Genomic DNA, 26,333 nt, shown 5'->3' with positions numbered 1-26,333 from the left:
GAGAAGACGACCCAAATACGAAAAAAAAAGTTGAATACGAGGGTTGCTCCATAATTTTTTTTAAAAACATATATAACACAGTTGTTTTTTGTCGAAAATGGTTGTTTTTCAAAATATTCCCCGAGATGATCGATACACTTTTGCATTCGATGAAACCATTTGTCATAGCATTCGTGCCACTCCGAAACTGATATCTCCAAAACGTGTGTTTTGAACGCTTCAACTGCTTCTTCTGGTGTCGAAAATCGTTGACCACGTAGTTTTTTCTTCACGCTTGGGAACAAAAAAAAGTCATTGGGTGCCAGGTCAGGACTGTACGGTGGATGACCCATCAGTTCGATGTTTTGACCGGTCAAAAATCGAGTAGTTTGAAAAGATGTGTGAGAGCTCGCATTATCGTGATGAAGAATTATTTTGCGACGGTGGTTGTTTTTTCTTATTTCACCAAACACTTCGGGCAAACAAATGGTGGTATACCAATCAGAATTGACGGTCTTACGATCCTCTAGTGGAACGGTTGCCACATGACCACTTCTCCCGAAAAAACAGGCGACCATTCGCTTCGAAGTGCTTCTTGCTCGAACAACTTTCGTTGGGTTATCTTCATTTTGGAAGACCCATACAGTCGACTGCTGTTTCGTTTCGGGCTCATAGGCATATATCCACGATTCGTCACCAGTGACGATTTTATTAACGTCTTTTGAAGCACCACGATTGAATTTCTTGAGCATTTCTTTACACCAACTCACACGAGCCATTTTTTGTTCATCGGTCAATTTATGTGGGATCCAACGAGAGCAAATCTTTTTTACGGCTAAATGTTCATGCAAAATTGTATGTATGCTGTGGGATGAAATGCCCAAAGATGCCTCAATCTCACGGTAGGTCACATGACGATCTTCCATAATCAGTTTTCTGACAGCATCGATGTTTTGTGGCACAACAGCCGATTTTGGACGACCTGTATGAAACTCGTCTTTGAGCGAACTACGACCGCAACGGAATTCTCGGTACCAGTTATAAATTGTCTGAAGGGTTGGTGCCAAAGGCCAAATGAAGTCGATCGAAACACTGTTGTTGAGATAATTTACTTCGAAAATCGTAGTAAATCATTTGACGAAAATCTTCACGTGTAAAATTCATTTTTTTGTTGAGTCGCAGTTTACCAGTCACTGTAAACAATACAAATAGCGTTCGTACGACAAAAGGTTCAGGGCACGAATACATACCAAAACATCAAACTTTACGAATATGACAATGGTTTACATCGGGCAACACTATAAGTACCATTTTAAAAAAAATTATGGAGCAACCTACGTAAAGTGAAAAAATCAAGTGAAAAATGAAGCCCGATGTATATCCCGAAGCACATGTGCGAGAAACGTTGTGCATCGCACATGTTCACTTTACACAATAGCATCATCGATTGGTCTAAATGGCAAGCATGACGTGTTTTGCGCGCGTCATGCACACACATAGATACAGAAACATGCCATGTCGATTTCTTTTAAATGGAATTAGCCTTTTTGGTGAACCTGATTTCGTTCATATTGTAAATATTCGCTCAACAGTGGCCGGCATGTCTATTTGGCTGAGTGAATTCTCCTTTCTTCCGACTCAATGAATGCAAATGTCATTATTGAGCCATGTAAATGTTGGCCTGCCTCGCCGCCCAGACTCTTTCCCGTCTCTTTAATAGTGACCCAATATATTCCTTACATTAGCCGATTCGAATATCGTCGATGTATATTCAGATTTCGGAATTTGCACATCATTTTTTTGTATGTGTGTGTATGTGTGTGTGTGTGTGTGTGTGTGTGTGTGCTCTTTGTCATTTTGCTGTCGACATTACAACTAAATAGTTACCATCAAGCTATTGTTAATTCGACCCAAAATTCTTCTATATACTTTTGGCATTTGTCACAATATCACAAATGCCAAAATATTTTCATGTAGTTTTTACAAGTTATTTTGTTGTTGTTGTTGTTCGTTTCCCTTTTCTGTCGAATCCCTCAGTCCATCAGACTGATTGTGTGATTCGAATGAATATATGCATGCTGCGTAATTTGATAGCATTGTGTATGTAAATCCGAAAGAACGAACATGAATTTCGGTAAATGTATTTTATCACATTAAGATGAACGCCCGATGAAAGGCGACATAGAAAAATAAAATCAACCGACATGAATATTTCCATTTCATTTGACAGGCTTTCCGAGATTTTTCTATTGAAATAAAAAAAAAATCACATTCGCACTATCGATTTCATTTTGGATGTTTGGCCGTGAAAAACGAGCGACATGTTTACAACTAAGTGCTATACCAATTTCTTTCCATTTTTCATCGACTTCGCCTTTTCTCTCTTAAAAGGATGGATTCGAAATTATTGACACAAGCATTTGATTTCTAATTTTAGAACTTTTTTTCGAAAGTATTCGACATTATATGAGCATTTTTCACATGGCTTATATGGACACTCGATGCTTTTTAGGGACGGATTTCTACAAAACCTGAGTACCTTCTAGATTATATCTGTTCGCACCTTTTTTTCTCAATAGGTTTATCGATGCGATTGTATTAACCGGAATCAAGGTTATTTGTTTAACTGGCTATATCTATGGGCTTTTTTGTAAAAGTATATTTCAGCCATTCGAATGGGTATATGTGCAAACTCAATGTAAAAAGATGGATTGTAGCAAATTTCCGAGATTTCTACAAAAAAAGTGAAGGATCACTTTACAATTCAAAGTTTTCAATGTCTTTCAGGTGTCTGTGTATTCCATAAATTCACTGATTTCCTTGAGGCGTTTCATTCCTACGGTTATTCAACATACAAAGACACTTTTTTTCACTTTTTAATGAATTTGTCTTTGGCAATGTGCAGCCAATTCGTTTGGCATATTTTTTCGAGATATAATGAATGTAATTGGAAATATCATCATTCAATCCATTGAGAATGTCATTTTAATTAAATTCACATAGATACATATGTTCAATACTTCAAACGACTCTTTTTCGCTCTTCGCTCAAAAATGTGAAAAATTGGCTTTAAACTTGATTCAACATTGAACGCATGTTTTTACATTGAAAAAGTACTTTGGAGTGTGAGAAACAATGTTCGTTTCTTTGGAGTGTTTGCAGACTCAAATAACTGAGCATGCATGATTTTCACATTTCACATCACCTCGAATTTTATTTAATTTTAAGTCGTGCCCATAAACCATGTTCAAAGTGAACAACGATGTGTGAAAGTATGTTCGATTGATGTGGCAACATTTCAAACAATTTTCATATCACTGTTTCATTTGCCAATACGAATTGTATGCAAAGATTTTGAAGTTGATGAGACACCTCAACAAACCTTTTTCGTTAAATGGGTGTAAAATTAATTGACAATTTTTGAATGTTACCCATCGCTGAACATCGGAAGAATTCATAAATGTTTCAGTGAAATTTTTCGTTTCTCTTTTCAAAATGATGAAAATTATCCAGAAAGTCTAATTAAAACTTTAACTTTTGCATCACCGATCAATATTAATGATATTCAAAGCACATTGTTTGCCGTTCAATTCTTCGAAATTTTGCACCGAATTTGGAAAATGCGCGCAATAATTTTGGTTGAAGAAATAACAAGCAATGGCTGCACTTGATATTTATACATTTTGAATTTGATTTCATGGAAAAACACATACATTTTTATCAAAAGCTTTTGTACGTAATTCCATATGCCAATGGTGTGAATAGATATTTACCTTTCGTCAATATTCGTATACCATTGTTGGCAATATGATATTTTTTGAACACGTAAAATGTTTACGCATCTTAAATGTTGATAAACTAAAAAGAATTCATGTGTTTGATTTGTTTATTCGTCGAATTATATTCGAAATGTTTGATGTTCGTACACAAATTTATGATTGGATGAAAAACACATACCAAATTCGATTTTTCAGAAACATCCGCACGTCATTTTCGAAGCACGAACCAAAGCGAATAAAGGTTGTGCGAATACGGGCGCATTGGAGCGACGAATGTCGGGTGTTAGACGACAAAAGCATATATCTGGATATCGTAGTGAATCGGCCGATGTCGAAGAAGAACATGCCAACGGTGCTGGACGATACAAACGTGATGTACGCGAAGCAACCAAATACATTGAAACTGCGATAGTCGTTGATAAGGCAATGTTTGAAAAGCGCAACGGTAGCACACGTGCCGAAGTCGTTCACGATGCTATTCAAGTAGCAAATATTGCCGATTTGGTAAGTGTTACATTCACGAAAAACATATAATTGCTTATTTCTTATTTTATTTCCAATTTTCCGTTTTTTTCGAATATTCTTTTGTTTCATTTTTTTTTTCGTCGAAATCAAGATTGAAATTCCAACACGTTCAACCCAAATTGAACGCAAACATATAGCAAAAGAAGGATTAATTTTTGTTTCGCTTGGATACAAGACATCAAACTCAAGCCAAATATTCTCTTCAAAAGTTTCATGAACGAAAACTTTCGGTCCTGTCTCAAAACTCCGCTCGATGATTCGATTTTATTTTGTGGTCTTACGATTTTCAAGACGAATTTTGTCTTTTTATCTGCTAATAATTCCAAGCAATTATCAGCGATTTAATATAGATTTTACTCAAAGGCAGTAATTAGTGTTTGTATCGTCGCGTGAAAAAAAAAAAATCATTCGTGACAAAGTGAAAATGAATCTTTAACTTTGATTATTGCTCAGAGCAAGGTTTGTCGAAAACTTTTCCTTGATGTCTGATTTCTTTTTCTATTTTTCCCGCTATCTTCTTTTCACTTTTTTTTTTGTTGACAACCGAAAATTGGATTCTTCAATACGCCAAAGTTTTGTTTTCAATTTTCGAACGCGCAACCAAAATGAAAGAAGCGAAAAATTGTATGAACATTCTCGGCATGTTCTAAATTCAGTTTTCGCTGGTCATACATTATCAAGAGTCTTTATTGCGAAAATGAGAAAATTCAATATTGTCTCGTGCACGATTCAACATCGCAGCGATTTTGCGATGGTTTCTTTTTTTCCATCATTTGGTGGGGTTCGTTAGTGCAAAAGCAGCAGTGGCAGCTATCGAATTTTATCTAATTAAAGTTCACAAAAATTTTACCCATTTGACAAATACGCGTCATGACAACGGCATTTATTGGGTACGCAACCGCGTCAATTCATTTTCTTTCTCTTTCTCACACACTTTCTGTCGTTCAATCGTTTTTCCCATTTAGTAGTGATCAAATTATACGGAAAAATAACGAAATAAAAGAAATGTAAGAGAGTGCATGAACGAAAAAAAAATCGTGTGATTTCCATTAACGCTGTTTGGGGTGAGTGACTGAAATTCTTTGTGCCAGTTTCACAATAGTACTTTGGCGGTGTTTTTGTCATTTAAGGAACAAGAAAAAAAAATGTTGATATAAAAATATAAAAAACAAAATACGATGCCTGCATTTCATTCTATTTGCAATGAAATTCCAAACAATTTTTTCACTTCCTCTTCGTTCCACCATCGCCGTTAATGTTCGACGAGAAACCAATTCAACAGGGAACTTTTCCAATATTCAACATCATTTGCACAAACGATGCGATACGAATTCTTAGTAAACGCCATTAGCCCGTTTGCTAAGATGAAAAGAAAAAAAGAAATGATGGAACGTGTACAACATGCTTTTGCTAGCCGATGCAAATTCAATTGAATCAGTCCATCCGAACATCGAAAGTATTTATTTTCTATTTTAAGCGAAAAGTTTTTTGGAATTTTATGCTAAACATTAATATTGTTTGGTCTTATTGTTTTGAGTTACATGTTAATCAATTTTATGTATCCGACCAATGATGAGTGTGGCAAAATTGCTCTGAAGCAAACATATTCAATGCGAACATTTCATGGAATTGTTTTTCTTGGCAACGGAACAAACACAAAAAAAACTTTTTCTCATTAACAATTATCGAGTTGTTTTACCCATTTATAATGATTTTCTTTATTCATTCTTATTTTGAATTCCATTCGATTCGTTTTCATTCACTGTAAAACCGAGCTCTATGTATTTTTCTCTTAAAATAAATATTTGTTGCGAATTTATGATAAATTCGCTTTATTTTGTGTTCTTTTTAATGAAAAAATGGTTTTTAAATGTTCATGTATCTGGTTTTCTCCCATGTACACAGTATTTTCGTACGTTGAATACTCGAGTGTCGGTGGTTTATGTGGAAACATGGGGTGGTGCCAATCAAGCACAAATTGATGGCAACAAAGACATCGGCAAAGCAATTTCCAACTTTAATGATTACACGACACGTAATTTATTTAAAGTTGATAAGGATACGACACAGCTGTTAACGTAAGTATAACAAAACCACCAATAACACAATCCATTCCATACAATTTCATTGCAAACATACATATACTGGCGTCAAAACCATCTGTTACTATGTATGTGGACGCGTGTGTGTGACGAGAGTAAATGAACGTTTACCTCAAGGAAGAGGCAAAAAACGCGTCACGACGAAGAAAGCGAACCTAAGTGAAATTCTTAATCCATCGAAACTGTTTAATGAAGAAATTAACCGATGAGAAAGAAAGTTGATGGTATTCTAGATGGAAAAGGTATCAATCATCCGACCGCCTCGTAACTGATTTGATTTCAGCTTGTCAATGTCACATCGTAAATACGAAACCAAATTATTTTTTATTTTGTATTTGCTTCCTTCACTTACTCACTTTTTTCGTGACTAGAATTTTAATCTTCGAAACGTACCTATAAATTCCAATGATTAATGACCAACCAAAGCCCATCGGTGCAACAATGTCTTTAAGCACAATTGTATGGGGAAAAAATCAAAATCTTTTTTGAATAAATATTCATTAGTTACCGAGATATATTTCAAATAAATAATCCATCCGTTTAGGAACTGTTTGTACTCATGGCGGCATCAAATCATTTTTATCTACTAGATTAAAACACGAAACTTTTTTTAAAAAAGCGAGCCATATCAACTGACTGAAAAATGTAACCTGACTATATAATTAAAATCGCTTGAAAAAAAAAATGCTTTTGATGAGTTAAATTGTGATTTCATTCGCTTACTTCTCGCTTGCTTGGATATTTTTTCCCCAGAAGTCGGTTTCCCGACCTAATAGACGATTGTGAATATTGTTTAAATGATGAAAAACGAAGTATCACACGAAATAGAAATAGAACAGATGTATTGTAAATATAGATGCAATGATGGCAATGTGTATGAAAAAAATGTTATAAATTAGTTAGTAAAAAAATTTCTCTTGTATTCCAAGTGGTGAAACGTTTGCCGGTGGTGAAGCAGGCGTTGCTGTGCCAGACACAGTTTGCACCCCGAAAGCGGTCGGCATTAGTGTCGATATAAATGTGTACGAGCCACATTTACTTGCCGGTACCATGGCTCATATGATCGGTCACAATGTTGGAATGAGCCATGACGATGGACGTAAGTGGAATTATTTATTTTATTTTGCTGATGAAAAAACAAATTCCCGTTCATTTTAAATTCGTATTGATTTTTGAAAAACGAATCAATTAGCACTTGGAATCGTTTTAAAAGTGCAATCGCTTGTGGCGATTAGTTTTCAGTAAATTACCGCCATAATTATATAAATTAAACTAAGAATTTAATGCAATCGGCATGTTGTTACAGGTGAAGAGTGTGTATGCCGTGATTGGCACGGTTGTATCATGGCCCAATCGATTGTCGGTTTGGAAAATGTTCAACCGTATAAATTCTCCGAATGCAGTAAAAACGACTATATTGATATGCTGCGAATGTCACACGGTGGCTGCATGATGAACAAACCAAATGAGGTGAGTACTGAACTTTTTCCACATTTTTTCTGCTTGTGTTTCAATTGACTGGAAAATACTCAACATCTCCAATTAGTTGTGCACTTTCATTCTGAAATGTACTTTGAAAGCTTTTCTGCAAACAGTTTTTCCTCTAGTTTTTCTCTTAAATAGAATTATTTTTCATTCAAGAGAGATTTATAAAAAAAAACATTGAATTTCTCTCGCATTTATAAATTTCCAATAATTATAGTTTTATCGTCATTCGTCATTGATCACGATTTGATATTGAACTGCATTCAATTTTTTTCATTTTTCTATCGATTTTTCTCTTCATTTATTTTCACGTGCTCTCACTGAGATTTGCACAAATTCAATTTAAGAGCGAGTTTTTAATCATCAAGCAAACATTATGTCACTTTCGTAGAAAACAGAGCGTAGAGAAGGTTTACTCTATTTAAATTGCTTTCGAAGTAAATCATAAATTATTATGAAAAAGCATATTAAACTAGGACAGTATTCTTATGATTTCTTTCTATTGCTTTTTATCATGATGTGAACAACAAAAAAGTGTTGTCACTTCAAAGTGACCAAAATATTTGAACAATTCGAAACTTGAAGAAAATCCAAGCAAAGAAAATGTGAAGAACAATTAAATTGAAGTTGATTCTTCTTGTCTTTTGTAGTCTATTTCCATAAATCGACCCAAATGCATTTCACATAATGCACTGGAGCGACACAATAAATTTGCATTTTAGATTTTGTTATCCATATTTATGTTGTTTTGAAAATTACGAAAATTGTGTTATTAAAATGGTTGTATGATTTTTGCAGCTGGAAATCGAGCGTCGAAATTGTGGCAACAAGATCGTTGAGGACGACGAAGAATGCGATTGCGGCACAAATGAAGAATGTGAAAACGATCCATGTTGCGACAGTATAACTTGTAAACTAAAGACAGAAGCTGAATGTGCGTCTGGAATGTGCTGTGATAATTGCAAAGTAAGTTTTGTGTGTGTGTTTTTTCTTTAATATTTCGTATGTCAAGTGACATTAAGTAAAGCTTTTCTGGAAAATTGTCTTTCTCATTTTGTGTTCATTCGAGCAGCATTTTTATCTTAATTTTAAAAGCATATAGACCAAAAGATATATGGAAGGTGAACATGAAAAGACGTTTTGTATCTTGTTATAATTTTGATAATGTGTGTATTGTTTTCTTTTGTCGTTATAGCTTCGTGAACGTGGCGTTATTTGCCGTGACGCCCGAAACGATTGTGATATACCGGAACATTGTACGGGCGACAGTGGTGAATGTCCGAAGGATGTGTACAAGAAGAATGGCAACAAATGCGGTGAAGTAAAATCGGCTCTTGGTGAAGTTATTGGTAAGTTCTTGATAAAATGAAATGTGAAATGAAAAAAGGGACAACGACAACAATCGCATACACATCGAAAGAGAAACAAAAGAAAATCCGAATATTTTACGGTGATTTTATTTTCCAAAAAAAGTTTCAAATTTTCGGTAAACTTTGATTTTGATTCGGCCACACTGTTGTTGGTGTGCTTTGGTGCAATCTTGAAGAGTGTGTTCATTGCGTGTGAAAGGACCTAAATTAACCAAACAAAGGCAAAACGAAAATGTCCAGATTTGTTGTTCTTCGTTTCGTTTGATTTTGGCGACATTCACTCCGAAGAAAGACAAACAAATATTGACTTTGCTCTCTGGATCCCCATCTCTTCTTTTCTATCTTTCATTCTTCCATATGGCACATACAAATAAACTTTTGTGCATAGAAACATGAGCACACCCGAATAACTGCTAACAAAACGTGCTTTCTATCTCGTTTCAAATCGTACACAATTCATTTTCGTCTTCGTTGAGTTTTTTTTTTGTTTTGCTTTATGCATTGGTTTTGTTAGTGTACACTGTACACGTGTTTTGTTTTCATTCTTGTATATGAGTCTCAGGTTTTCTTTCTCGGTCAAATAAAAACTTGAAAGTTCAAATAATGCAGCACATCGAGTTGCCGAATACCGTGCATGGATCCATTTAAAAAATAAAAGCGGAGCGGAAGAAAATTTTACGTAATTCATGGGACTTTTGTCTGTCAAAAGCATCGAATGCCCTTTCTTCATTCTTTCATATACTCTGTATTTACCGAAAATCTCAGTTGCTGTTTATTTTAGCGTTTCTTTACTTGATTCCATTCATTTGGCACAGTGTAGCAGTTTTCGATTCAAATCTGTAACATCTATCTTTTGCCGACCAAAAACGTGTTTGTATGTGTATGTACACATTTGTCTTGGTCTATGTATCCAACATTGACTCTATTTGAGCGTAATTTGTTTGCTACTTTTCTTCATTTCATTGAAAACAACCATCCATTGTTCATCTGTCTGTTTTTGAATGTCGAAATAACTGTTTTATGAGCTCTTGAACATGTATTGTTCCTATGCGGGGTTGGAGAAACAATGCAAAACCATAATTCAACAGCTGAATGTTGAATATGTTGGTTGATCCAGACTTTTCGATTCAAACTAATTGTGAATTGTTTTTGTGGAATTTCGCTCGAAAAAGCAATTTTCTTTCCATTTATTTAATCATATTAAGATGTTAAATTCACAACGATTCTACGTCAAAAAGTACACTCTAATCATGAAGCTATTCATCTAAAAACCCAGAGATATGGTGTTGTCAAGTGAGACAAAGAGAAAAAGTGGCATTCACCTTCATCGTTTGGGGTTGGAATTGAGAGCGTGTATACTGTATATAGTGACGGAGATGCCTCGGTGACGGATGGATTTATTTTGAAATTAGGTTATTCAATAAGCGCAAATATTTGTGTAGTTTAAACAGATTTTCCGATTCGGTTTGGTCATGAAAATTCGCATACAAAACGAAAATCATGAATTGAATCTAATCTCAAAATCGCCCGCTGTTCATGAAAATGGACGTAAAATGTGATGAAACACACCCATTCAGTCAACCATATTCACTCGTATAATGTTTAAAATATTGTAGAGCAACGAAAACGATTCAATTTTAGAGTGAATTGAAAAAGAAAACGAAAAAAATTTATCTTTTCCGCTGTTGCTTACTGAAAGCGTTGATAAATTGAACGACTTACAATGCGCCCAGTTTGAACATTAAGCAACAGTAAGATGGAAAAAGAAAGTGCAAGAATGAGATGTGGAAAAAAAAACGATGAGTGAGAAAATTTGGTGAAATGCTGTGCAATGAATAACAAATTCGATTCCTTCGTTCAACGAACACCACTTTTTTTTTTCGCACGCAAAATGACCAATGAGAAGATGGAAAAAAAGTGAAGCAAAGCGAGATGGACGAAAGTTTCCGAAACACATCATCATATGTCGAAAGCACGCAGGACTTGCTTGTATCGTTTTCCGTCTCATCTTCAACTATCGGAATGTGAATGCTGTTCGGTGCCCAGCAATCGCTCTATTTTTCTTCTCAGCATTGTCGCCTATTTCACACAGTCACCATGTACATCATGCAATTGCATCGAAATTTATGTCTGCTGTGACTGTAGCTCTCCCATCGGTCCTGCATTGTCTGATTACATGCATGCTGTGCACGATGCCCCTGTATTTGGCAACTTAACAATAACAAACCAACAACAAATAATCAATTCCTATTCTATGTATCTGGCGAATTTCCCTTCTTTCACATTTTCTTCGTGCAAGATTTTTTTATATTTTGTGTGTGTGTATGTGTGCTCTCTCGATAAATCTGGTATTTGGAAATAGTGTTCGAGCAAAAGTTTATCTGCACTTCCAAGATATACTAGCAAGTCGAAGGAAAACGAACGAACGAACAAAGAAAAAAAAGCAACGAATGATGCAGAGAGTACGGACAGAACAAGTGAACAAAATATTAAAGGAAATGAAGCAAAATACAAAGAAAAGAAAGCATAAAAAAGTGAGTGAGAGAAAAAGAGACAAAAAAATAGCTAGGGAGAGCGAATACTGTGTGCATGTTTATGCGCCGCCGAACGAAAAATCGATGCTGGAATTCTCTACTAACTTAAATTGCGTGCATACAGGTTTTGGCATACAGCTACATTGAATAAAAAAAGACATACCAAACAATAGTCCGAACATTGTTAGTAACATCCGGATTTTCGGTTTCGTTTGTATTTTATTTTCTCTCTTCCTTTCACGCTCTGTTTCTCTTCTCTGAGAAATTCTAACTCCCTCTCCCCCTCTATATCTCTGCCTCTGTTTCGTTTTCTCTTTGCCGTACAATTTATTAGAAAGTGCTCGATCTCAATACCGAATGTTGGGCGACTTTTACATATGTCATGACCATCACTACTGCATCTTCTCGAATAAGATGTTAGTTGTCGGATTAAAATAATGAGAAAAATTGTTGACGCACTTGATAAAAGTTTCTGTTTGTCAACGTACCACTATTGCGTATACGATTCTCTGCCTGCATCATCCCATGCAAACCGATAAGACTCATCCAAATGAGTCACACAACTTTGTAACTAGGTGCAACTATAAAGAAACACACAACTTTGCATCGAGAAAAATTTATACACACAAACATCAGAGTTGTTTATTTTAAATTTCGAAACGAGCAACGCGAACGCACAATCAGACAAATGCAATGAATTAGAACTTTTTGTACACTTTAAATGTTTCGGAACGAAACACGGTGAAAGTTTTGCTCGTGCAAACTCATCTCGTGTTTATCTTTGTTGCAACGGAGATTTACAGCACCGCCAGCACTTGCACTATCTCCATCCAAGACCCAACGTTATATTATTACAAAAATCACGATAAGGATTTTTTTTGTAGTGCTTGATGTTCGAAGCAAAAGTTCTAGTCGAGAAAATAAAAGGTGTAAATCGTTAGATCTATTTACCGTTCATCTTCTGCTTTTTTCGCTTCAAGTGAAACGTTTTCATTTCGAACTTTGATGAGTGTCCAACTTTCTTTCGTCCAAATTGAATGCACCAAAGCACAGGAATGTCAAACTCTTTGTTGATGAAAATGGTGTCGATGGTAGTCAAACTAAAGAGGACATTGGAACTTGAATGATATATCATTTTGAAATTGAGTGACTATTATTTTGCCGTATTTTCACGCTATTCATTCAAGAAAATTAACATCTCTTTGCTAGAACGAATTTTCGTTTTTTTTCCCTGAGGAAATGATGAGCCATAAAATGTGGAATATTTCCCTTGTTTATCCGCTCGCAAACGTTTCTCAATCGAAAAAGTATAAAAATTCAACCGGTGGATGATAAAAGCAGGTCGTATTCATTTGAATTACTCAATATATCGAGTGGATTGAGAAAACAGGCGGATTACCTTTAAGATGGCAATCAGTTTTACTGCAAGATGCACTCTGATTTATAACGTCATTTGAAGGCACAATTTTCATTTAAGCCGTTTCCATTTTGTCTTAATGAAACGAATAATACAACGATTCCAATGTTTATAACTTTATATAAATTCTACTTAATTCACTGCACACAATTTGTAGCAATAAAAACTGAATGAATTAACGACCATTAGAAGGATTAAAATAACACAATTTAATTTCAATAAGTGTGCGATTTTCCATCCGAGAACAAAAATATATTTATCTGTGGAAGACTGTGTATTTTTTTATTTAAATCTTATTTGCATTGAATCAATGGAATACACGATTGAATAGATAAATTCAATCTTTTACTGTGTGAAAACCAAAAATCATTTGTATGTATGTATAGCTAAAAAATGGTATTGTCTTTAAGATTTTGCTCTCATTATTGGTGAAACCATAAACTGGCATGCAAAACCTATACGTATTCATCGAAAATGATATTTTTTCCAACAACCGCAACACACAAAGTACAATCTGCATATAAACCAATGGTAATAAAATCAACCATTGAATGTGTATCGCCCTGGCGAATATCGTTTTTTTTCTGTGCAAATTTACTGTCCAGCAATTTGCTTGGTGAATATTTAAAGCTCAATTTTGGAAGGCGTACAACAAAATGAGAAATAAGTAAGAAATGAGGGCAACAATCAGCTCGTGCAATATCAAGTTGGTGTGTCTGCAGGCCATTTCTGTCTCTATAAATATCTATTAAAATGCTTGAATTTATTGTCGACCAAAAACTTTACAAGTGATTTAACCAATAAATTGGAGCGTCCTTTTTCCGAAACGGACAAAAACATAATGAATTATGCTAAAGGATTCAAATGGTATCAGTTAAACTGCTACAATTTGTGTGTGTGTGCGTAAGAAAAACAGAGAGTAAAGCACTTCCATCTAATAAGAATCGTGCATTTTATTAGATGGAATTGCGAAATGTGCACAAATTAACACAACTCGGAAGGCAATACACTGTGTCCAATCAAGATGAACATTAAATGTTTTCTTTTTATTTCGTTTTCAGCTGAAGGATACTGTTTTAATGGCGAATGCCCAACATTGGATGGGCAATGTGAAAAAATTTGGGGCTACGGTGGTATGTCGGCTGATGAACAATGCTTTGACCAATTCAACACGAAAGGTTCCATCAATGGTCATTGTGGAAAAGACAACAATGGCGACTATAAAAAATGCGAACTTGAGTACGTATACAAATGACCACGAAATATTTGGTGAGCCGAAAATGGTTCAATGTGTTTTTTCTCTTCTTGCAGAAATGTGAAATGCGGTTCATTACAATGCAAAGATGGCGATCGTCATCCGAATATAGCCGGTTTGGATCAGATGAGCTCGAAAACAGTCATATCAATCAAAGGAGTCGAGTATGAGTGCAAGTGAGTTAAGACATTGTGAAAAAAAGACGTTTTTGTTCGGTAAATCATAAACGATAATTTGCAGAACGACCAGTGGACCTGCGGTGTCTCGCGAGTTCACCGAACATGGTTTGGTGCATGATGGAACGCCATGTGGTAAAAGTTTGGTTTGTGTCAATCAAACATGTGTAAGTTTATTTCCATACATTGACCAAACAAAATGTCCAACAAGCGCCAACAACATCGAATGCAACGGCGAAGGAGTAAGTTAAATCATATTTTCAATCAATTGTTTATTACATTGAAAAATAAATCGAATTTTTTTTTTATTAGGTGTGCACAAATATGAATCGATGTTTTTGTAATATGGGCTTTGGTGGGCCGGATTGTTCAATCGTTATACCGGTGACTACATCAGCACCAACTGACGCCCCACCGGCAATCAATAGTGAAATTTCATATGAAAAGAAAGAAACACCATATGGTAAGCGATTTGGGACCATTGGTCGCCAATCAATTGAACTACTTTTTCGTGCGTCACTTTTCAGGAATTTTTATTCGAAATCAATAAAACAATTTTCTTTCCCAAATGAAACAAAAAAAAAAAAAAAAATAATGAAAAAAATAATACAAAAACGAAACTCAAATGACAATGGTAATCAATTTTTGCAATCAGAGCCCATTTTTCCGTTGAATTGTGTTTTTCTTTATATTAGACGAATGCGACCAAAAAGAGTTTCTGTTTTCCACATGAAATCATTCATTCTTTGTTACATTTTTTTCAACCTTTCATTTTGATTCATTCCATCCAAGATAAAAAAAGAACCCTTTTCAAGTGAATATAATTACATTTTTGTGGTTTCAAGTAATTGATAGTTTTTTGTGATTTATTGAATAGTATTCGACATAAATACACATTTGGTTAGATTGAAGAATGGAATCGTTAGATAATGATGGTTCACAGTTTATTGTATCTGCGCAACGCAAATGAAGATGATAATTACCGCGGATTTATCGTTAAAAAAAAAAAAACTTTTTTTTTTGTTACTTACCATTTAATTTAACCTCACGATTTGTTCTACACGCAGAACCCGCCAATAAGGATAAGATCTCGACATTGCAAATGGTCATCATTTTAGTGGTTATATGCAAATGTGTCTTCTGTAGTTTTGCATGTATGGCCATCTGCTACAGGTTGGTAGAGACAATATAACAGCTAACAGATTATACACTTACTCTGTAAGATGTGACGCGCGTCGATCCAATTTTATGTCTATCTCACTATCTCTTTCTCTATTTCTGTGTCTATATTATACATATATTGTGTTATTGTTTTTGAGTGCGTTTGTGTCTGTGTATGTGGCGTGGGTTTGATCATTCTGTGTATGTGCTAAAGTGAGTAATAATTACTTGAGATTTATACGGTTGTATTACATTCTATTCGTACATTCAATTTCATTCTATATATTCTTTTTTCCATGCTTATACCATAATTTTCTGATAAAGGATAACATATTCAAACAAGAAATGATGTACATGTAAGACAATATATGTCAAAGAAAATAAAGAGGTCCGGCCATTTTATGGTTCAATCTGCACGTTCAAATACTTCTGAAGTCGTTTCAAGGGACGAATATATTTATCATCTTTCGTATTCATATTACTATATGGGAGGCTGTATAAATGAAGGAACCAAGGTTACCTGTATTAATTAGAGTCAAATTTCTCTTGCATCACCTTGAGAAAATTAAATCCCCCTTTTGATGGATCAAATAAGGTCTAGACAGATTGTCATTATAATTACAAATATCATTTTTGTCTATTCAATGAAAAGGAAGCGAAGACATTTTTTTTATTCACTTCTTATTATTTGAATACAAATTGCTGTGTGTGTGTGTGTGTGTGTGTGTGTGTGTGTGTGTGTGTTTGAGTATTTGCGAGGATTTGAATTTCACAAATGTATTTCGCGCACAAAAGTTTTACTCTAATGACTGTGTGTGTGAGTGTGTGTTTGTTTATGTTATTTCGCGACGCCTACACGCTTTTTTTTAAGTTTGACCATTGTTGTTGATTGTCTAGAGAGATTTGTGGTAAATGATTTTGTTTGATATGTTTGTACATTACCATTGAGCTGATGGAGGTTTTTTCGGTTCGAATTTATCTGTGACCGCATTGGTATGTGAAAAAAATGTAAACTTTTGCACATTGTGCCCGTGCCAATGCGGACCGAAATTCAGAACAAGGCAAACATTTGATTGGCTTAGAACAGGTAATTTCCCAAACAATTTAAAAAAAAAAACACTTTTTCGGAAAAGCTTCTAAATTCGTAGAAAATGTCCAATTTAATTTCAATTCAATGTTTCTACTGTGAAAAGCCAATCAAATGTTGTTTTTATGATCGATTTCGAACATTTTTTTAATATTAAACGTAAAAACTGTGTGAATTTACTGCTATATATTCGTAATATTGATTTGTACATTCATATATACTCACTGTATTGATAACAAAATTTATATTTACTATTCACATTGCCATGGGTGGACACGATATTTTTTGTTTTGTTGTTTGAAAAGTTTGAAATGACTGATTGCGTTGCATTTAACTGTTTTTTTTTTGTTTCGTTGGGTTGCTCGGTGTGTGCTTTATTCGTATATATCTTTAGTCGATAAGGCTTTATATATTTTTTGTTTACTCTAGCGCAGTGATCGGTAAAAAAAACCTCGAAGTAAATAAATTTGGCATGGTATTTAATAAAAATTGATAGGGATGGCGATATCGAGTGAATTAGGATTGTTTCAACTTGTTTTTCTAACTCGTGTTCGTTCGCCATCAAATTTATTAGGTTGAAAAAGTTTTCACTAAATATGGCTGGGCAAACGAAAAATCAACGAATTCTGAGAAAAAAATAAATAAATCTGAAATCGGCACACACATCACACTAATGCAATTTATGAAATTGAATCGAAAAAGCAAAATTGCCAAAAAATACAAATGTATGTACTATGTAGTCGTCGCCTCTCGAAATCATCATATGATGAGTTGGGATGGTATATGTTTTTTTGTCTATTCGGGTTTGGTAACAAGTGGGAAAAAGCGCATTTGGACACATATTCAAATGTGAAGTTGATTTATGGTTTTCCGAAATAAAACACAAACAAACCGCTAATGGTTTGCTACCGACTTCGTTTGCATAAATTTGCAAATATGATATTCAAATTGGAAGCGTATTTTTCGACATGTTTTACACGCATGCAATCATGTTCAGTTTGTAGCTTGCTCCTTTCCATCGACACAAATTAATCTAAACATTTGAATGTGGCGTAATTTCGGTATACGCATAACATTTTTCGATTATTCAAATTTTCGGCACACACACACACACACACAATAAAAATACGCCAAGGAATATGAGTGTGTGGCACAATAAACAACCGAACGACACAAAAAAATGTGTATACTGTATGCATTCATTATTATGCTTAGGTCGAGCTGTAAATTTTAACCAAATGTGTGCATCATTATCAAGATTTATGAGTATAGGAATGAGCGGTGTAATAAAAACAAATCAAATATCACACACAACTCGAAAACATCGAGAGTCTAGTTAACACACAAAAAAGAGCCACCAATCGCGTCCATGGCAAACAAAATGGGATTGGTGTATATTGGTGGTGGTGGTAATAGTGTGAATGTTCGCTGTGACGATTTATATGTAAATGAAATCAGGAATTATTTATTTTGCTTTTCAAAATACATAATAATCGTAATAAAACTTTAGTATTCAATACACTTTGTCTACAATTCGTAATTTTGTCGGCAATGGGAGAAGCGCCACAGGAGACAAACGCATTCATGCCCCGCGTATCAAATATGAATGCGATGTAGTAGCAGGAGTATAGGACAATAATATTTAACTTTATTAATGCAAAAATTGTGATGGCAGCAGAGTAATTTGATGGAAATTTGCGAGTTTCGTGCGACAAACGATTAAAATATTTGCTTTCAACTTGATGTAGGTGCGGACCTAAGAGCAAGCATTGGCCAATATTTGTAATGCAAATTTGCATTGAAATTAATTTGATTATTTCTACCAAATTTATATCTATCACGGGTGTCCACTTCCAAAATAAATTAAATCTAAACGCTTTCAGTTCTTTTGAATCAATTTTTATTCACTTGATCAAATCATTTAATTGAGTTGTTCGATGCACATTGAAATTTTTCTTTCAACATGAAATCAACTTATTTTATTCACGCAGAGGAAACAAGTTTAAATGGCATCTCATGTTTATTTGGAAAATCGACGTAGAGAAAAAAATAGGCGGAAAAAAATGAAGCATTCCCTAGGGATAAATATTAGCCAGTGTATGTCATTCATTTTATTTGAACTGTGACGCTAATGCAATTCCATGAAAAATTGATATGAGGGCTTCTTGAGACTCATGATTTGATGTTTTAGCCCAGTCCAGCAGAAGAGATGTTTGGTTTGTTTTCTGATTGGTTTTGTGTTTTTTATGAGAGTTCTCGTCATCGCATTTATACTTGAGAAGAAGAAAAAGCCCGTAGAATTTGAAGAAATGTTGCTTAATTTCGTTGTCGCTCTGAATTCACATTGGGTACGCAAAGAGTAAATATTTTCTTTTTAGCTGTTCCAATCGCATTTATTGGATACAACGCCGTATATTCGTTGAATTTGTTTATTTTTTAGTATTTTTGTGTTAGAGATCAAAGGGAAAGCATGAAACAAAAATGTATTTTCCAATTTCAAATGTATCGGCTTTTTCGTACCATCTACAATATAATTCCCGGAACATGAGAAAAAAGAACCAATACCAAAACCATTGCATACAACAAAACATTTCATACATTAAAGAAAACACCGATTTTTTTATACATTCCAAAAAATCCATTTCAATTCATACATTCATTCACAATTTACATTCGGTAGCAAGATACATTTTTTTTTTGAAGTAAATATATGAACATTAAAAGTGACGCATTTTAGAATGAAAATGCCAAATGCTGTACGTTTTTATAATTTGAATATTGTATCCTGTATTAAATTAAAACGGAAAAAAAATGATTTTATGTATTTTAAAAAATGTTCTTAAAAAGAGATTACCATTGTCATGGAACATATCGATATATAATCAAATTAATGAATCTTGGCAATCATTATTTGGAAACAAAAAAATAATAATGGGGACAATTAGCGTTCAAACAGAATGAAAAAAGAAATTCTCTGTGATGAAAGAAAATGTTTCATGCTCCAAATTGGAAATGTCAGCTAATTAAATTAGCATGTAGCCTTCAGTCGAACGTCGTCGAAAAAAAAAACACAAATTATTTGGAATCATTGTCGTTCTGCCAAATGGAAAAATGCATAATTGGAAATCATCTCATTTGGTCGATACCATGACGTTCCACTGAAAAAATACAATGCAAATAACAAAAATGTTTGTTGCAAAATTGCAATCGTTCAAAGTAGAATGAAACGCAAAATGATGTAGCAATCTTTTGCTTCAATCAATCAGATAATTTAAACGATAACCAAAAAAAAAACATTGTGGTTTTTGCTTTTAAAGAAAACTATCACGGTTCGAATACGATGTTTCTGGTCGGTGTCTTAATGTCGGTCGTTGGATTCGTATTCGTAACATTCACGCTAATGGCGTTGTGCTACCGATCAGTTGTTGTCCATCGTAACTTCACACTGTGTCTAAGGTTAGTGCAATATCATTAACATACTGCAATGACATTTTCTACATTCTTTTTATTTAGTTCAATAATTTTAATTTTCGTAAAACAACATTATTTCGTTCTTTTCTAAATAAAACAAGGTAAATGAGCCACATGAATTTTTGTATTTTTTTTTTTTTGAATCAATTTTATTTTGTTCAGTTACGTATTACATGAACACGTCTTTTTGTTTCCGAATTTCCATAGAAAAAAAAAACCATCAATGTAGCAAATGAACAACATTTTGTTCGATTTGTTTATTTTGTCGCATTTTTCCATTTTCTTTGAATGTTTCAAAATCGATTTTAGATCAATCGTCCATCTGCATTTGCTTAGTTATTACATGTGAGATTCGATAAATTCGAATCACCACTAATTGAATAGAGTTGTTTTTGTTTTCATTTTATTTATCGAAAATAAGAATAACAATTCGAACCAATTGGAAATGCTATTGCTGTAATAATATGCCTTTGCTTTTATACATCAAAATTTTCACATCAAATCGAACACATCGGAGTTTACTCCCAAACACTGATTTAGTTCAAATGCATGCAATTTATTTCTCCTTTTTGCAATAGCAAACGATGTTTCGTTGACGTCGACGAATAACCTCGATAAATGTAATAGAGAGTCTTTTTGGGTTATTGAAAAGGTCATGCCAATCAAATAACACATTTTCATCAAGTTCGTAGCATAAAACGATTGAATTCAATAGAATGATTGAGCTACAAACAAAAATGCAAATAACACACATTTCAGCACTCAACTAAATCAACATTTACAAAAGCATCTCTCATCGAAATTAAACACACATAAAAAAAACGAAAACTGCAGTCGAAGCCCATCGATTTTCACATTTTTTTTCTTTTCCTTTTGAATTTTTTGAGTTCAGCATGTATATCTGTTTCAGTAAATGGTCTAGAACAAATCGAAATGAAGATGAACTTTGAACAATCATTGATGTTTGTAGTTCGTCAATTTTCTTTCAAAGCTGATTGTTCAAATGGTAAATTGGCATTATTGAAGTAAAATTCATCGAATGAGTGTCTACTTGAAATTATCTTAAATGCAATGCAACTATGCAATAGCCATAAGCTCGGAGTATTTTGTTGAATTACCAGCATATAAATATGGGCATCAGAGATTTACATTCACAAAAATGCCAAACGAAGAGCCGATCATTGGAACGGTATTTAACTTCGAACGAAATGAGAACGAGAGCGGATAGACGACGGTCGGATACCATCTAGAATACGCAAATAATACATACATAGTTATTGTTGAGTGCTTAAGCCAACACTTGAGTTTACATGTAAATTGGGTGCTTTTGTCTAGCGCTCTCTGTTCATCGCTTCTAATAATTTCGATACATAAATGTTCACTCAAAAGCCGAGGCCAAAATGTTGTTCGACCACAGCTTCTTGTTTTGTTTGTTTAGCCTGAGAAAACAAAGCGTTTTTTTTTAATATCGAACGTACCGTATAAACTCTTCTCTTTCTCTCTCTCTTTCATTTTCGTTCGTTCACTTTCACTTTGACATCGTCTTTGTTGTATTTGCACTAGTGTTTGTATTTGTGCGTACATAAATTTTCCATTTGTGGCTATGTTCAGCAATGGCCAAAAAGCGGTATGGATACGATCGGTCTCTCATAGTCCTACTCCCTTTTTCTCTCTATCCCAGTCTGCCTGCCAATTCAATAGACAAACAAGATTTGCACAAATATTTTGTGTGAATGTACGCGTATCACTATTTATATGTACAGTGCGACCTCGATTATCCGTCACCTCTGTTAACCGTCAGTCGTAAAAACCGGGAGTATACATGATTTTGTTCGATTTTTTCAAGACAACTTCACAAGAAATCTTTTTCGATTATTCGTCAGAGCAATCGCGGCAGCACTGTATATCGTAAACCATGGAAAATATAGGTTGTGTGTAAGCCATAAGCATTGAGAACATTTTCAAAGGATTCGACAAAAACTCTTTCCAATGAATCTTGTTGTGCGAATTCATATCCAAATATAAATTAGAAACCATTTGTTTGTTCAACATTTAATTTTGTATGCAAAAGCATACAATGAAAACGAGTTCACCGCATGCAAAATGCGTAAATGGTAAACGAAGAACACAAGTGAGACACACTAAGAAAAGAACGCAGTATAAACACAACACAGCGATTCACAAATGTGAAAATATCTTTGGATTTTCGAAATGTTTTATCCGGATTTTCTAACGAATGTGTTCCGAATGTGTTCAAAAATTGTGCAAAGTCATCGAGATTTACACAATTCAAAATGGCCAAAGTGCACAAGAAACCATCTCCAATTTTTCGAGTCGGCCAGTTTGAATCCGATTCGAGCATTCCTCTCTAGAGACTCAAAGCAACCACTTAAGACATTTTCAAATTACAATTGGAAAATTCACATCCATAAATTACGTCCTTTCATTCGGCAATTAGTGTGTTCAAAGTGAAATCCGCTTAACTGGTTCCACATTTTTGGATAAATATGCATTTTAATTTGAATGTTGCATCAGGCTTGAGTGTTTAAGTTATAACATTTGCAAATTTTAGCGAAAATATTTTAACAAACTGATAAATACATGCTGCACCGTAATTAGGCGACTGCGCTTGAATCAAATAATTACCTTCGCTGAGTTTATGCAAACAACAGCCAAAAATAATGATGTCGGATTTGTGTATTGTTTGCAAACATGTGTTTTCTACAAGTAAAAGGTATTAAAATTAGTTGCACAACATTTTAGGCCGCGTGCCTATTAAAATCACATAAAAATCTAAAATAACATTCAGCACTGCTGTTTGTTGTTGACGGAAAATTCAAACAATTGAATTGTGCGGTCACACGCTAATCATTTTGGAGCTCACATTGTCCAGTGGGGCCACGGTATTAAGCTGCTGCATGTGGTTCATCTGCCTCAATACCGAATTTTCAATCAACTATTACCATCAGCGCTGAATAAAAACACACATAGATGAGTTGATTATTTTTTTTAAATATACAGTATACTGAAAAATTGTTCATTGTAATCCAAAACATGTGGGTATTTCATCATCGTCACTGGCTGTTGTTCACATGTTAAAGCCAGGCTTTGCAATTAACGGGATTGAATAATTTAAATCATAATTATATTTAAGTTCAAAAATTTAATACGCGATTCAATCAACGATACTGTACCATCAACAATTCCTATTGAATTCGATCAGCTAAAACTAAATGACATTATGCAAACCAAAAGCTGGTTTAACATTTCAGAACCGGATGCAACCATTCATTTTAACCATAAAAAGCTTTTATAATCACTTCATTTTTGGCAAATAGTTTCTTTGCCGAATTTCCTAATGGATGCATCTCGCTACCACGATCACACATAAATATGCAGACTGCCGTTGGGAAACTTTGAATATAACATTCAAAACGCAATGCAATGCACTGTGCATGCCATACATTCAATGAAATTACAATCTATAGAAGCTTTTTTGCTGCAATCCAAACTTTCGTATTCATGGGGTGGATTTATAGCTGAGAAAACAGTAAAATTGAGGGCTAGACAAATAAAATGAAAATGAATGAGCAAAGAAGAAAAAAAAACACACAAACATCGACCGAGGCGCAGATTTAAAATTAGAATTAATTAAAATGTTTGTGTGTTTGTTTGTGTGAAGATTTAGTTGGTTATACTTTCGCGTTATGCGCAGATTTGGTCAATACGTTAGAATACTGTAGCACTGTATTCAGTATGCAAATTGATTCAAGAAGAAAGAGGCGGCATTATAAAAAAGAATGCTTGAGTAAACCAAAAATCGTAATGGGAGATAATAGATCGAGAAAAAAAACACAGCCTTGTCGTTAGCATGCCCAACAATAAAACGTGTATCTAGGGCGGAAAAAAAAAGATTCGCAATGAAAGAGAAATATGTATATATGCGGTGGGACACAATGTAGATCTGAAAAACATTATTCGGTTGAAAATTAAATAAAAACGAGATATAAATTAAATGGTCGGATAGATACGTTGTAGCGATGGTGCTGTGATGATGTTGATAGTTCGAGGCAAAAATAACATAAGCTCAATTCTGTTAATTCAGTCAGGCTGGTTGTGTAGAGAGCGCAAAAAATGTATAATGTATATGTATGAAAAGCACCCACAACACTATAGCGTGAGAGAGCATCATCATCATTACGAACAATAACACCCGAACAACCACCATCATAGAGATATGATCCTTTACAACGCGACTCGCACTATGCACGGCACCGGCGGTGGTGGGGGTGTTGACAACATTGAAAGCATGAGCGTGACAACGAAAGAGTGTAAGCGCGTGAGAGAGAGAGAGATGTATACAACGAAGAAAAAAAACCATTTTAATTATGCGACTTTAGTGGTTATGCTGCAAGGCAACAACACAGAAACAGCGAACGGTTCTTGCAGTTGGTGAATAAATACAAACACTAAACAGTTTTTCATCTAATTCAACTCGTTTCGATCGAGGTTTTTCCTTCTCATCATCAACAGAGAATTCCGTTTCTCATTTTCCGGGTTTTGTGTCTGTTTGCTTGCTGTTTTAACTCTGGCAAAATGCTGTGCATTAGTGTGCTGGCGGTTCGGTGTGTTTTTTTTTTGCTTGTCGCGAAATACACACATTTCCAGTGTGTAAACAAGTTTTCAAACAACTACCAAACAACATTTAGCAGCAGAAAACTAACATTCATTTTAAAACAATTGTACTCAAGCACATCTTGTTGCCACTTTTCGTTTGTTTTCATACTTGTTCTGGATTTTTTTATCCTTTCTCGCTCTCTCTCTCTCTCGCTCTTGTTTTTTGTTCGTTTTTCACGATCTCTAGCATTTGCACTGGCGCTTTGCTTACTTACTTTTTAGCGCTTAGATATAGTTTAATGTCTATGGAGAATGCTCAATGCATTCTGTAATGATGTAGTATCAAATTTTGTCATAATACATTTTTCAGATCATTCTGCTATGTGCTCATATAATGTGAGGTGATTTTTTTTTGTTAAATTAATTTTTTCTGGATTTCATTAAAATCCACTTAGCAGGATATCAACATACACAAGAAGAATGTATTTTTATTTCAATTTTCGGGCATTTCGAAGGGTGAACTATTTATAAAAAGTTTCCGCAATTTAATAACCATTCAATGCATGCAAAAATTTTCCATTGAAAAATGTTCAAAATACTGGAAAAAACACCTACATACAAAACTAATTACATACTCACTACAAATACGGCCGAAAAAAAGAAGAATATATGCACAATTTTTTTGTGATTTAATTGCATTTCATGTAAATTCTATTTCCTTTGAAATGTTCATTTGCATGTCGGGTTACTAGTGCGTAGCGAGAAAAAGAGAGCATATGAACCGCATAATTGAATTGAAATTGAATCTATGTTTGTATGCACGAACTTTTTGTGTTGTTGTTGTGTTTTGTTTTATTTTATAGTTAGTGAATCAGAGTGAAAAAATTCATTCAAGCTTTGCACTTATCAACCAAAGCTAGAGAGTATTAGCAGTGAAATTTATAATTGAATGAGTAAGGTTTGGATTTTAGTGATCACCTCCAGTGATTCTCTTCATTATGTAAAAACAATATAATTGGATAGAAATGTCACATCATATTCATAGATTTTTTTTTCTTCTTTCTTTTCATTTGATAATAAAATGACTTTTTTTCTCTCCATTTTATTGTGTCTCCTTTTTGAAAATATTTTCAAACATCAATTTATATGAACTCTAATCTCAACCACCGTTTCATGAAATTACAAAATCATGATGGACTTTGGAACTTAAAGAAAAACAACAAGAACCAAATATGACCCACCATACATTAAAAAGCCAATCATCAAAGGAGCTGGCAACTCCAACCATGTTTCGGTTGAAGAAGTTTCTTTGGACGGATCAAATAAACTAATTACATACGGTAACACATTCAGGTAAGTGAACGCGATTCAGCTT

General features: G+C 34.3%; 1 protein-coding gene across 1 annotated transcript in view; it reads left to right on the top strand.

The window, feature by feature from the left end:
• Positions 1 to 26,333, top strand: part of LOC116343748 (disintegrin and metalloproteinase domain-containing protein unc-71) — a 94,372-nt gene that overhangs the window by 60,388 nt on the left and 7,651 nt on the right. Inside the window, exons 6-17 of the mRNA XM_031771965.1 lie at positions 3,954 to 4,262; positions 6,189 to 6,361; positions 7,315 to 7,484; positions 7,692 to 7,855; positions 8,669 to 8,836; positions 9,066 to 9,219; positions 14,253 to 14,430; positions 14,503 to 14,622; positions 14,687 to 14,864; positions 14,935 to 15,085; positions 20,188 to 20,326; positions 26,171 to 26,311. Coding sequence (XP_031627825.1) covers positions 3,954 to 4,262; positions 6,189 to 6,361; positions 7,315 to 7,484; positions 7,692 to 7,855; positions 8,669 to 8,836; positions 9,066 to 9,219; positions 14,253 to 14,430; positions 14,503 to 14,622; positions 14,687 to 14,864; positions 14,935 to 15,085; positions 20,188 to 20,326; positions 26,171 to 26,311 — 2,045 coding nt within the window. The remainder of the gene's footprint in view (positions 1 to 3,953; positions 4,263 to 6,188; positions 6,362 to 7,314; positions 7,485 to 7,691; positions 7,856 to 8,668; positions 8,837 to 9,065; positions 9,220 to 14,252; positions 14,431 to 14,502; positions 14,623 to 14,686; positions 14,865 to 14,934; positions 15,086 to 20,187; positions 20,327 to 26,170; positions 26,312 to 26,333) is intronic.

This window comes from Contarinia nasturtii, unplaced genomic scaffold, assembly GCF_009176525.2.
Source record: "Contarinia nasturtii isolate CC-2019 unplaced genomic scaffold, AAFC_CNas_1.1 Cnas_scaffold_1037, whole genome shotgun sequence".
Taxonomy (NCBI): domain Eukaryota; kingdom Metazoa; phylum Arthropoda; class Insecta; order Diptera; family Cecidomyiidae; genus Contarinia; species Contarinia nasturtii.
This window is presented reverse-complemented; position numbering and strand designations above follow the sequence as displayed.